This window comes from Heteronotia binoei, chromosome 13 (genome assembly GCF_032191835.1).
Source record: "Heteronotia binoei isolate CCM8104 ecotype False Entrance Well chromosome 13, APGP_CSIRO_Hbin_v1, whole genome shotgun sequence".
In the NCBI taxonomy this organism is placed as follows: domain Eukaryota; kingdom Metazoa; phylum Chordata; class Lepidosauria; order Squamata; family Gekkonidae; genus Heteronotia; species Heteronotia binoei.
The window spans coordinates 17,488,100-17,501,412 of NC_083235.1; the positions used below are offsets into that span (position 1 = coordinate 17,488,100).

The following is a 13,313-nucleotide window of genomic DNA, read 5'->3' on the forward strand; positions in this document are numbered from 1 at the left end:
GGCCTCGAAAAGGTGGCCTAAACAAAGCTCGTCTCCTCCACCCCAGTTGGCTAGCCGCGGTCAACGGGCATCCTTACTTGCGGTCAAAAAATAACAACAAAGAAAAGGCATGCACCTGCCTCACAAAGTGTGCAAAGACTAAAGATTTCGTGTTGGAACATCAGAACCATGCTTGACACAGTAGACAGTGGTCGCCCTGAACGACGCTCTGCTCTAGTTGCCCACGAACTTCTCAGGTTGAATATCGACATAGCAGCTCTCAGTGAGGTCCGTTTCCCTGAGGAAGGTAGTCTTCAAGAACACGGTGCTGGCTATACCCTCTACTGGTCAGGTAAGTCAAAGGCTGAGAGCCGCCTTTCTGGCGTTGGCTTCATGGTCAGGAACTCCATTGCCTCCAAACTCGAAAACCTGCCAACAGGTCACTCAGATCGCATCATGTCCATGCGCCTCCCACTTCAAAACAAGCAGCATGCAACACTCTTCAGTGTGTATGCCCCAACCCTTCAAGCAGATCCTGCAGAAAAGAACAAGTTCTATGCTGACCTACACAACCTCGTACGGAAGACCCCTACAGAGGACAAGGTGATCATCCTTGGTGACTTCAATGCCAGAGTAGGTAAAGACTCGGAAGCCTGGAAAGGAGTACTTGGCAAACACGGCATTGGCAACTGCAATGACAACGGGCGCCTCCTGCTAGAATTCTGCATGGAGCACCAGCTCACCATCACCAACACTATCTTCCAGCAGAAGAACAGTCTGAAGACAACCTGGATGCACCCACGGTCCAAGCACTGGCACCTTATCGACTACATTCTGGTGCGCCAGAGAGACCTTCAAGATGTCTTACACACCCGAGTAATGCCCAGTGCAGAATGTCATACGGATCATCGTCTTGTACGCTGCAATCTCCGTCTTTACTTTAAACCCACACCCAGGAGAGGAGGTATCCCTCGGAGGAAGTTTCAGGTTGGCAGCCTCCAGTCAGCCGAAGTTAAAGCTGCCTTCCAGGCAAAACTCCAGTCAAGAATTGAGGACCCCAGTTGCCCCACAGACCCTTCTCCAGAAGCACTCTGGGAACACTTAAAAACTACCGTCCTGCAGATCTCTGAAGAAGTCCTCGGGTTCTCCACAAGGAAGAACAAGGACTGGTTTGATGAGAACAATCAAGAGATCCAAGATTTACTGACGAAAAAGAGATCTGCCTACCAAGCACATCTTGCTCAGCCCTCCTGTCCTGAGAAAAAAGCAACCTTTCGCGCTGTATGTAGCAACCTCCAGCGCAAGCTTCGAGACATTCAGAACGAGTGGTGGACCAAGCTTGCTGAGAGAACCCAGCTGTGTGCAGACACTGGTGATTTAAGAGGGTTTTACGAAGCCCTGAAGGCAGTATATGGTCCATCATATCAGACTCAGAGTCCCTTGCGTAGTGCAGATGGCCAAGTGCTCCTCACAGACAAGGCATCCATATTGAACCGGTGGTTGGAGTATTTTCAGGTTCTCTTCAGTGCCAACCGCGTAGTTCAAGATTCAGCAATTCACCTCACCCCACTTCAACCAGTGAAAACAGAGTTGGATGAGATCCCCACTCTAGAAGAGACTGTTAAAGCCATCAAGCAACTGAAAAGTGGCAAGGCAGCGGGAGTTGATAGAATTCCACCAGAGATCTGGAAGCATGGGGGCACAGTACTACATAGCTCACTTCACAAAGTACTTGTGACCTGCTGGGAACAAGGCAAATTACCACAGGACTTTCGCGATGCAATCATCATCACCCTATACAAGAACAAAGGGGAAAAGTCAGACTGCTCCAACTACCGGGGGATAACCCTGCTCTCCATCGCAGGCAAAATCCTTGCCAGAATACTCCTGAACAGACTGGTGCCCGCCATTGCAGAAGAACTCCTCCCAGAGAGCCAGTGCGGCTTCAGAGCTAACAGGAGCACCACCGACATGGTATTTGTTCTCAGGCAGCTCCAAGAGAAATGCAGGGAACAGAACAAGGCTCTGTATGTGACTTTTGTCGACCTTACCAAAGCTTTCGATACCGTTAGCAGGAAAAGCCTGTGGCAAATCTTGGAACGTTTAGGATGTCCCCCAAGGTTCCTCAGCATGATCATCCAGCTACACGAAGACCAGCGAGGCCAAGTCAGACACTGCAACGACCTCTCGGAGCCCTTCCCAATAGGCACAGGTGTAAAGCAAGGCTGCGTTCTCGCGCCAACTCTCTTTACGATCTTCTTTAGCATGATGCTTCAAAGAGCTGCAGTAGATCTAGATGATGACGATGGTGTCTACATCCGCTATTGCACCGATGGCAGCCTGTTCAACCTGAGGCGACTAAAGGCCCACTCCAAGACAATGGAAAAACTCATCCGAGAGCTACTGTTTGCTGATGATGCTGCACTCGTCTCCCACTCGGTATCAGCTCTGCAGCATATGAAGTCCTGCTTTGCAGAGGCTGCCAAGCTATTCGGCCTAGAAGTTAGTCTGAAGAAGACAGAAGTTCTCCACCAGCCTGCACCCCAGGAAGATTATCACCCTCCCTGCATCACTGTGGGTGAATCAATTCTGAAGACAGTCCAGCAGTTCAGCTACCTGGGGTGCATCATCTCCTCAGATGCTAAGATCGACAAGGAGATTGACAACAGGCTGGCAAAGGCAAACCGTGCCTTTGGCCGACTGCACAAAAGAGTGTGGAGCAACAAGCATCTGAAAAAAGGCACAAAGATCAATGTTTACAAAGCGGTTGTGATGACAACCCTCATCTACGGCTCCGAATCGTGGGTTTTATACCGTCATCACCTGCGACTCCTTGAGCGCTTTCATCAGCGCTGCCTTCGCACCATCCTCAACATCCACTGGAGTGACTTTGTGACCAACACTGAAGTTCTCAAGCGGGCGGAGGTTACCAGCATCGAGGCACTGCTGTTGAAGACGCAGCTGCGCTGGGCAGGGCATATTTCTAGGATGGAAAACCACCGCCTTCCCAAGATTGCCCTGTATGGCGAACTCTCCACCGGCCATCGAAATAGAGGGGCACCAAAGAAGAGGTACAAGGACTCCTTGAAGAAATCCCTTGGCACATGTCGCATCAACCATCACCAGTGGTCTGACCTAGCCTCAGATCGCAAAGCATGGAGGCACACCATCCACCAGGCTGTTTCTTCTTTTGAGAACGCACGTATAGCTGGTCTTGAGGACAAAAGGAGATTGAGGAAGAATCGCACTGCTACAGCACCAACCCTAAATCAGACTTTTCCCTGCAGCCACTGTGGCCGGACCTGCCTGTCCTGCATTGGTCTTGTCAGCCACCAGCGAGCCTGCAGCAGACGTGGACTATTGCACCCTTCTTAAATCTTCGTTGGCGAAGCCAAGCCGAGAGAGAGACTACCCTTCTGCAAGACAAAGAGAACCTCTCTCGCTGACCTGGGTGTATGGAAATGCAAGAGTGGCTGTGCTTATCTCCTTCTTGCATTCCTGCAGTGAGGGGGATGTCCTTTAAAAAGCAGGAGAGCCTCTCTTACAGTGAAAAGCTTGCCTGTCCTTGGCTTTGTTACTAGCGCGTGGGTTATCCTGCGCAGGCTATGAACGGCATGTAGACAACAGATGTTTCAGCCCTTTGTTCTGTTGCTGGAGTGGGCTGATAGTAACACTGCATATTTTGCACAGGTCTGGTCTCGGGGTTGCCTTTGCACCATGAGCCAGAGAGCTTGTAATTTTCTGTCAGAGTTCGGTTTAGTTCGTGGTTCGGCTACAACCGTGAGCCAGAGAGCTTGTAATTTTCTGTTTCGGTTCAGTTTAGTTCGTGGTTCAGCTACAGCCATGAGCCAGAGAGCTTATAATTTTCTGCAGGATGCAGGTGAAACTTTTGTTTCTGTGTATTTTTTTTCGTTTTGTGGTTCTGTCGACAGCTCCAGGACATGCAGGCTGCCGTGAGTTTCAGTTTGTCATAGGGTGTATGGTTGAACGGTTGAGGAGGCACTCCTTTCTGCTTAGCTGTTTAGGGCTGTCTTGCACAGGCCTGTTAAAACTCTTAAAGGGCGGGGGTGGAATTCTAGCGGGAAGTCCTCTGCATATTAGGTCACACACCCCAATGTAGCCAATCCTCTAAGAGCTTACAAAAAAGAGCCTTGTAAGCTCTTGGAGGATTGGCTGCATTGGGGCGTGTGGCCTAATATACAAAGGAGCTCCTGCTGGAATTCCACCCCTGCTTAAGGGAGTGCACAAGATAGCTCAGAACAACTGAGTGAGGGGGAGCAAGCTGCCCTTAGTCGCTCAGCTATTTTTTTAACTTTCTGCAAACCCCATTTAAAAGGACCGTGATCCCTTTCAACTCAGTTTGCGGGGCCGTCAACCAGTTTGGTTTGAGAATAAACGTCTCAGTTCAGTTCATGGTTCGGCTGCAAATGCATGCCTACCGGTAATGTCAGCCGTATGCAGTTCTGCTGTTTATCTAAACATCTGTTTCTGTGTGCGTGTCCTGAAAGCTTGAAAGCATAACTGAACATTCGTTATGATCTGTAAATACTAAGACTCTTGGGCCCATTTCCACCTTACGGAGGGGGAAGACAGTCCTCTTGCTTAAGTAACGGGCTCGAAATTTAGAGTTGCTTTTGCACAGTCTGTCTTCAATATGCAGGGCCACGTTCCCTGATCTAAGGAAGGCATATTACACAGAAATAAGCCGTAGTAAACAACTTACGCTGCAAGATCAAGACTTTGGAGAATCTGCAATATCTTTACACTATAGCGGGACCCCAGAGTAAATACTTTAATAATCTATAAATCATAATCAACATGTGTAAAAGCAGAAACGCAAAGCTTTGATAAAGGCAAACACAAAAGGCTTTGTTAGCAATACACAGGCAGAGCTTCAGCAAAGTAAGAAAGAGGAACTAACCCCAGCAGGATGTAAACTGATTGCTGAAATACAACCACAAACCTCAGTTGTTTACAACAAAGGAAGTAGGATCCATACCGTTTGGAAAGTCCCTACCCGTACTGATAGGAAGATACATACGGCTGTAAATACAGACCTGCTAATACCCCCCCGTACAGATCTGCTGGGTGTGATGCCTCATCCCACCCTACCCACCATCAAATATACCCAGGGATAATATCAAATGACGGGGCACAACTATTATAATGGGAAAGCCCATTGACTAGAACTGATGGGTAATAAGGGGTCAGCGCTGTGGGGACTGAACCAAGAGGTAAGGACATGTGTAATGTAAAATGTGGTGTAAAGAAGGAGAAGTAGGGAAAAGGGGAAGTGTGCCACTAGTATAAAAGGCATCAGTACTGTAAAAGTGCTATAAAAAGCGGTGAGTTTTCTATGCTCGTTGCTCAGTCTCTCCTGAGAGCCTGAGACCCTGCACGTGCTTGTAATAAACAAGAAGCTGTTTTCCTGACTTTGCCTCACGCTGCCTCTGTGATTGATCCAACTGAAATTGGTAACGTATAGCTCTCCCGCTACAACACGACGTGCGTAATGGGAGGAGGGGAATGTCGGAAGGCAGAGGAGCTGTACACTTTCTACTGGCAGCCCCAGCCTCCTCTAACTTCTTGGGCATTACTTTGCTTCACACCTTTGTGAAGAGCCAGTTTGGTGTAGTGGTTAAAGTGCGCAGACTCTTATCTGGGAGAATCGGGTTGGATTCCCCACTCCTCCACTTGCAGCTGCTGGAATGGCCTTGGGTCAGCCAGAGCTCTGGCAAAGGTTGTCCTTGAAAGGGCAGCTTCTGAGAGAGCCCTTCAGCCCCACCCACCTCACAGGGTGTTTGTTGTGGGGGGAGGAAGATAAAGGAGATTGTGAGCCGCTCTGAGACTCTTGAGTGGAGGGCAGAATATAAATCCAGTGTCGTCGTTGTCTTTCTCAAAAGGTTTTAACTTGTGGTTTTAAAGTTAGCAAATCAGTGCTAGGGGGTCCTCAAGCTGCTGAACTGTATGGCAGAGCTACCGTATTTGTTATGGAAGTGCAGGAAGTCATATAACACAAAACTCCAAAGATTTCCCGGCTTGAGAGCCCCCAAGAAGAAGCACTTCATGGCTTATTTTTGCATAATCTGTGCCACCTCGACCTCTGCGTATGCGTCTTTCCGATCGTTTGAGAATTAAATCATTATTGTTATGACTCTTCCCTTTCTCCTTTGCTTTTTTCAGCACTCGTCCTGCCGTGTTGTCATTTGTCCTGGCTGAACAATATGACCGATGGCTGGGTGGATTGCCCCTCGCTGGGGCCCGGCTGGCAGCGCCGTGAAGTCATGCGCAAAAACAGTCCGGTACCAGGGCGATCAGACACCTATTATGTAAGGTAATGCTGCTTAGATCACATTTGGAAAGGGGCGGGGTGGTGGTGGTGGTGGTTAGGAAGGGCTTATCCTTGGGGAAGGGAGTGCCCTAGAAGATGACAGACTAATCTCTTCCTGATGCGGGAAAGGTACCCTGGCTGTTCCAGATGCAAATAATACAGTTTATGGGAGAGTGCTGTGCGCAGAGAAAACCGGAGAAGAATTTCACACAGCCTAAGTATTCCAGTATGGCAGGTGGCCAGTTACCTAACTGTAATGGGTCTCTGCTGTCATTTCAGGCAGACCCGTTTCAGTAATTGGCTGTCACCGGAATATTTGTACCTGTTCTTACAGTCCCACAGCTGTCCTGGCACTGAGGCGTGCCTGAGTTGGTCCTGACAAAGAGCCACTTCCTCCAGTTTTCAACCCCGTCCTTCTGGGTTGAAATCGTTATTGCAGGCTGTCTGAAATGCTCTGTCGCACAGGGGTGGCCAAACTTGCTTAATGTCAGAGCCACATAGAATAAATGTCAGGTATCTGAGAGCTGCAAGACATAGTGTCAGATGTTTGAGAGCAGGAAGGCAGGCAGGCAAATAGATGGTGGGAGTGGGGAGGGAGAGGTGGAAAGAAAGCAACTTTAACTTTAAATGCATTCTCCAAGCCACTGGCTGGCTTTGCTTGGCGAAGTGATTTAAAGAGAGAAATGTCTTCTCCAAGCCGGTTGACAGAGCAGTGGCGGCTTCAAGAGCCACACAACATGCGTGAAAGAGCCACCGTTTGGCCACCCTTGGTCTAGCATGGGAATCGGTCTCCATAGGGAACAATGGAGTGCCCAGCAGACGTTTCCCTCCCCACCCCCGCTTTCTGATTACCCTGAAGTGGGGGAGGGGCTCCAAACCAGGGGATCCCTTGCTCCCCACTTGGGGATTGAGCACCCAAAACAGAGCAATGTGGATAGTGGAGCAGGGAATAAAGGTTACCACGAACCTCCACACAAAGCAGCCTCAAAATTAATGCACCTTAAATATCACTCATAACACTCAGTAATTATATAAATGATCAAAATTTGATTGAATCCGTCAAAAGGCGATAGAAGATATTAAGGAATAATTACTGAGTGTTATGAGTGATATTTAAGGTGCATTAATTTTGAGGCTGCTTTGTGTGGAGGTTCGTGGTAACCTTTATTCCCTGCCCCACCTGGGGATTGGCAGCCCTAGTTGATGGTCAGCCCAGATGGCAGCAGCCACATGCCAGGTAGTGCAGTCTCTTTACAGGAAAAATCGTGGTATTGCTTTTATGGACAAAAAAGAGCTCATACTTTCCTGCCCTAAACCTTCTTGTGTTAACTCAGCCATTCATTGCTCCTTTCGGACTGTCATTTTTTTTATAAAGACTTCCTCGGTGCTAACGTCTTGTTGATTTTTGGTCTGTTGCCCTTTTCTGTTCCGGCATTTGAAGTTGTTTCGGTTTCAGCTGGGTAGGTGTGGTGGCCTCTAATAGAATTTGACGAAGTGAGTTTTGACTCACGGAAGTGTGTGTACCCTGGCACATCTTGCTGGTCTCTAAAGGTGCTACTAGACTAAAAAAATTTCCTTCTTCATTCTGAGGCTCCACATTGGGAGCACTGGCATCCAGAGCAAAAATCTGGTCTCAGCCTACTCTGAGGAAGGTTGCCTTAGATGACGTTGGTATTGTGACTTTGTCAGCACTGCAAATTGCAATGCTTGGTCGGGAACTTACTGAGGCCAGGTGGGTTTTTTTTCTTTATTACGATCATCTTCAGATGAATCTGAAAGAGGAGTTGTAACCTTCACTTTAAAAAAAAAAATTCCAGATATTTTTAACCATCTCTTAACAGCTGTTTCTCTCTTTCCCTAGCCCCAGAGGAGAGAAGATTCGCAGCAGAGTGGAGCTGATGCGGTTGCTGGGATGTTCAAGGGACCTGACCGACTTTGATTTCAAGAAAGGGATTTTCATTGAGCCTGGTGCCGAGGTACTGATCCTTGATACGATTGGCTGAGGCAGCAGAGTTGGTTTCTATAAATGAACTGGCCACCTGCAGTTGCATTCATAGCAGAGGGGAGATGTCCAGCTGGCTTCTTGCAGTCACTTGGACCATATATTTAAGGGCATTGCTGGAAAGGGAGCTAAGCAGGTTCCCTTTGCTTGCTTGGGCAAGGTTTGCTCTTTATGTATCTGTGCAAACTTGTTGCACTGATGGTGCGTTCCAGCCTGCTATTCGTCAATTTTGTTCCGAAGTCTAGAATTACAGGCCAATTAGATTAAGGCAGAAGCCCCGTGGCGCAGAGTGGTAAAGCTGGAGTACTGCAGTCCGAGTTCTCTGCTCAAGCCTGAGTTCAATCCTGGCGGAAGCTGGGTTCAAATAGCCAGCTCAAAGTTGACTCAGCCTTCCATCCTTCCGTGGTCGGTAAAATGAGGACCCAGCTTGCTGGAGGGAAAGTGTAGATGACTGGGGAAGGCAATGGCAAAACCACCCTGCAAAAAGTCTGCCGTGAAAACATCATGATGTAAGAAATGACTGGTGCTTGCACAGGGGACTACCTTTACTGAGGGAGGGAAGGGATGGAGAGGTGGAAAGAAAGCAAACGCATTCTCCAAGCTGCCATCTGGCTTGGCTTGGAAGAGTGAGTGATTTAAAGAGAGAAATGCCTTCTCCAAGCCAGCTGACTTGTTGAAGCCAGGGGCTTCAAGAACCACACAGTATGTGTGAAAGAGCCACATGTGGCTCCCGAGCCACAGTTTGGCAACCCCTACATTAGTGCATAACATGGTTCCGTATCTTGTTTGGACCATGCTAGCTTCCTGAATTCAGAATTAACAGATGAGCTGCTAGGTATCAGCCTGAGCAGAATTAACTGAGGAGCAGCCAGATATCACAGCTTAAAACCTAACTGTTTGCTTTGCTTGTGTTCTCCTGATGCAGCCCGCTCCACCTGTTCCAGCCCCTGCAGAAAAACATCAGAAGGTAAATGTGTAGACTGGGGTTGAAACTGTGAATCATGGGTTAAACGACACCTGAGAAACAATACGGTGGGTGGGAGGGAAGAGAGATTGCCAGAAGTATAACCGTGTCAGAATCTAGGCTCAGTTCCCGTTGAATTCCAGGATCAGAGTCAAAGTTCAGTCCACAGGTCAGTTACCGAGAGGAGCAGTGTCCACTTCACAATGTCATGCAGGAAACCACGTCCAGCAGTCTGAGGTCAATCACAAGTGCAGAGAGGAAGATTCTGGCGCCAGAGTCAAGAGCAGTGTCCCCTCTAAGCTGAGTTAGCACGAGCTAGCTCACAGGTTTTTAGCCTCCAGCTCACACATTTTTGTCCTAGCTCAGGAAGGATGACGCTAGAGCACAATAATTTATGCAGTAGCTCACAACTTTAATGCCAGTAACTCACAACTTTAAGATCAGTAGCTCACAAAGTGACTTGCTTCCACAACACCCAGGCTCCCAGTGCTGGGTTTTATAGGCCCTAACAAACCCTTGGTAGTAATCAGCTGCTTGGGAGTACTGCCACAACTACTCCAGACTGTCATCAGCAAGCAGCTGGCAGTGGGCCAGGAAATGTGCACTCCATCACATAGTCTGCAGCTCTCTTTTAAGCTTCTGTCTCCCACACTCGAAAGGCAGAGGTGAGCCTGGTGGGACTGTTCTTAATCATCCTTGACTCACGTGCTGCATTGGACCTGGGTGGTGTCTCTGGCTCAGCTGTTGGCTGTGAGCCTTGAGTAGTCTGCAGCTCTCTGATTCTGCTGGGTTTGGGACTGGCTACCGAGGCTCCTCTTCACCTAGGGAATCCTTTTCTCCTGAGTAATCCTCAGTAGAGCTTGATCCCAGGCTGACCCACGACAGACCGCTTTTTGCGGTTGGAGTGGGCTTCTGTGTAGCTGAGTACAAAGAAATAAGGTCCCTGCGATGATATATTTTGGTAAGGAAACCCCTGGAGTACATTTTAAACTTCCACATTAGTCGTGTTTCAGAAGGCAGCTGCGTTGGTCTGCAGTAGAACAACAAGATTTTGCGGGTATAGGTTTTTGATAGCCCGTACTCCCTTTGAGTGCTCCCTTTGAGTGCTCATGCCCTCTCAAAAGCTCATGCTCCTTAAATCTTGGTCTCTGTGGTGCTGCTGGACTGTCAGTTCTACTCCTGATTCTCCAATAAACAGTCCATTTGAGTTCAAAATGTTTGCGTTTGTTAATGCATAAGGGGAGCAGGGGTCCCCAACCCCCAGGCCATGGACTGGTACCGGTCTGTGGCATGTTAGCAACCAGGCCGTGGGGCGAGGCAGAGGCGCCGCACCGCTCCTTTCGTCCGCCCAGGACCTGAGACTGCCTCGAAGCGAGACGGAGCATCCCCAATGCCTCTTTCACCCGCTTGGGACCTGGGCAGATGAGGCAACGTGGCCTCGCTCAGAAGCTGCCTCCCCTCGCAGGGGAGCAGAGATACAGAGCAACGCTTCCATGTATAAATTAGTCTCAGTTGTGCTGAAAGCTCACACAAATAAAGTTACTCCAACACAAAAAATATAACTGGCCTTATCAAAATGTATTTATAGCAAGCGAAACATCAGCAGGAGAAGAGCCAAACGCCTAATGATGTGTATATATATATTTTAAAAAGTCCACAGAGGTGGTTTCAGTTTTCTTAAGCCATTTTCATAGAAGGTGCAGGTTCAGTCTCCTGTGAAGCAAATAGAACGAAGGACCACCTTAAGAATGCCAAGGGGAATGGGCGAACATCGGCTGGTCAATGTATGAACATATGAAGCTGCCTTATACTGAATCAGACCCTCGGTCCATCAAAGTCAGTATCGTCTTCTCAGACTGGCAGCGGCTCTCCAGGGTCTCACGCTGAGGTTTTTCACACCTATTTGCCTGGCCCCCTTTTTGGAGATGCCAGGGATTGAACCTGGGACCTTCTGCTTCCCAAGCAGATGCTCTACCACTTAGCCACCGTCCCTCCCCCGGTGGGGAGACGTGCAGAAAATTTCTAGTTTTACTGCGTAAGAGCTAAACGAGGTATCCGGAGCTTCAGAACCCGTTTTCGCTTTCCAGGCTTTCTCTAAGCTCCAGTCATGGCAAGGCACTTCTCACTAAGATCCATAGCTTGGGTTTTTTACAGTTCCAGCGCAGCAATGACCTTCGCCTACCTAGCTGGGGGGGGCAGCAAAAGCAGTCCCACACCCCCCATTTAAAGACCCCTATGGAGAGACAGGGATGGGGTGCGAGCGGGGGCAAAAAACCCCTGCGCCACACACACACATCCCCGCTCCGTGGAAAAAATGTCTTCCACGAAACCAGTCCCTGGTGCCAAAAAGGTTGGGAACCACTGAGGTACAGTATAGATTCAACTAGGGGGTTTGTGTTTTAACAATTTATTAATAACACATGGTTACAATATTTAATTGTCTCTTTTCTATACTAACCCATATGATATTTCAACCCCCCCCTCCCTCCAGTATTTGACTTCCCCGAAGTTATAAATTTAAATTCAATTATAAAGGTACCGCTAACCAATCAAAGTTCAATATTTTTCTTCTCTCATTAATACTAAAAAATTGTCCAATGTCTTTTTACATTCCACTCTTTCTCCATATATCCTTAAAATTTCTTCCACTCCTTTTTGAATATGTCTAAATCATAGTCTCTTAAAGTTTTAGTTAATTTGTCCATCTCACTCCACGATAAAACTTTCACAATCCAATCCCATTTCTCTGGTATTTTTCTCTGTTTCCACAGCTGCGCATACAATGTCCTAGCAGCTGATACCAAATTAAAGTCCTGTCTTCCTTTGGAAATTTTTCTAATTGTAATCCAAGCAAAAAAGTCTCTGCAGTTTTCTTAAAGTCATAACCCAACATTTTGGAGATTTCTTGTTGTATCATCTTCCAAAATTCTTTCGCTTTTTCACAAGTCCACCACATGTGAAAAAGGAACCTTCGTGTTTTCTACATTTCCAACATCTATCCAACATCTTCTTACTCATCCTAGCCAGGTTTTTCGGAGTCATATACCACCTATACATCATCTTAAAACAGTTCTCTTTAATACTCTGACAAGTTGAGATCTTCATTGAGTTCTTCCAAAGGTGCTCCCACGTATCCATTTGTATTTCTCTATTCACATTGATTGCCCATTTGACCATTTGAGACTTTACTACTTCTTCTTCTGTAGACCATTTCAATAATAATGTATATACTTTCGATATTAATTTTTCATTATCTCCAAGCAGGACCCTTTCCAGTTCTGTTTGCTCACGTCTAATTCCATCCAATTTAATATCGTTTTCCATCAAGCTTTTGATTTGTTGCATTTGAAACCAGTCGTACTTATTGTTTAACTCTTCTGCAGATTTTAATTCAATTTTGCCTCCTTGAATCTTGAGCAGTTGATTATATGACATCGCTCTTCATCAGATTCAACTAGGGGTTTGAGTCAAATTCAGGGCTTTTTTTGTTAGCAGGAACTCCTTTGGATATTAGGCTGCACCCCCCTGATGTAGCCAATCCTCCTGGAGCTTACAGTAGGCCTTGTACTAAGAGCCCTGTAAGCTCTTGGAGGATTGGCTACATCAGGGGCGTGTGGCGCAATATGCAAAGGAGTTCCTGCTACAAAAGAAGCCCTGGCTGACCTCAGCAGAAAATGTATAGACTTTATAACAAGCTGAAGCATGTGTAAGCTAAGGCACTTTCCCACCAGTACCTTCCCAGGCCAGTACACACTTCCCCTCCAGGTGCAGGCATCTTTGATAACAGAGAGTCATAACAATAACATTCCTCTGTTCAAGGCTTCTCAGTTAAGCTAATCAAAGGGGTTAACAGCAAAGCCTCTCTCTCCCCTCTAGTTCCCATGCAAAGTGAAACCATAACATTTACATAGTACAATGAACAGAGTATTAACCCATGATGGCAAGGGATCTTGAGAACCAGTTTGGTGTAGTGGTTAAGTGTGCGGACTCTTATCTGAGAGAATCGGGTTCGATTCCCCACTCCTCCACTTGCACCT

At 47.5% G+C, this 13,313-nt stretch overlaps 1 protein-coding gene across 1 annotated transcript in view; it reads left to right on the top strand.

Moving 5' to 3' along the window:
* MBD1 (methyl-CpG binding domain protein 1) overlaps window positions 1-13,313 on the top strand; it is a 107,196-nt gene that overhangs the window by 38,208 nt on the left and 55,675 nt on the right. The window contains exons 2-4 of the mRNA XM_060252233.1: window positions 6,163-6,313; window positions 8,172-8,286; window positions 9,238-9,279. Coding sequence (XP_060108216.1) covers window positions 6,204-6,313; window positions 8,172-8,286; window positions 9,238-9,279 — 267 coding nt within the window. The 5' untranslated portion in view covers window positions 6,163-6,203. The remainder of the gene's footprint in view (window positions 1-6,162; window positions 6,314-8,171; window positions 8,287-9,237; window positions 9,280-13,313) is intronic.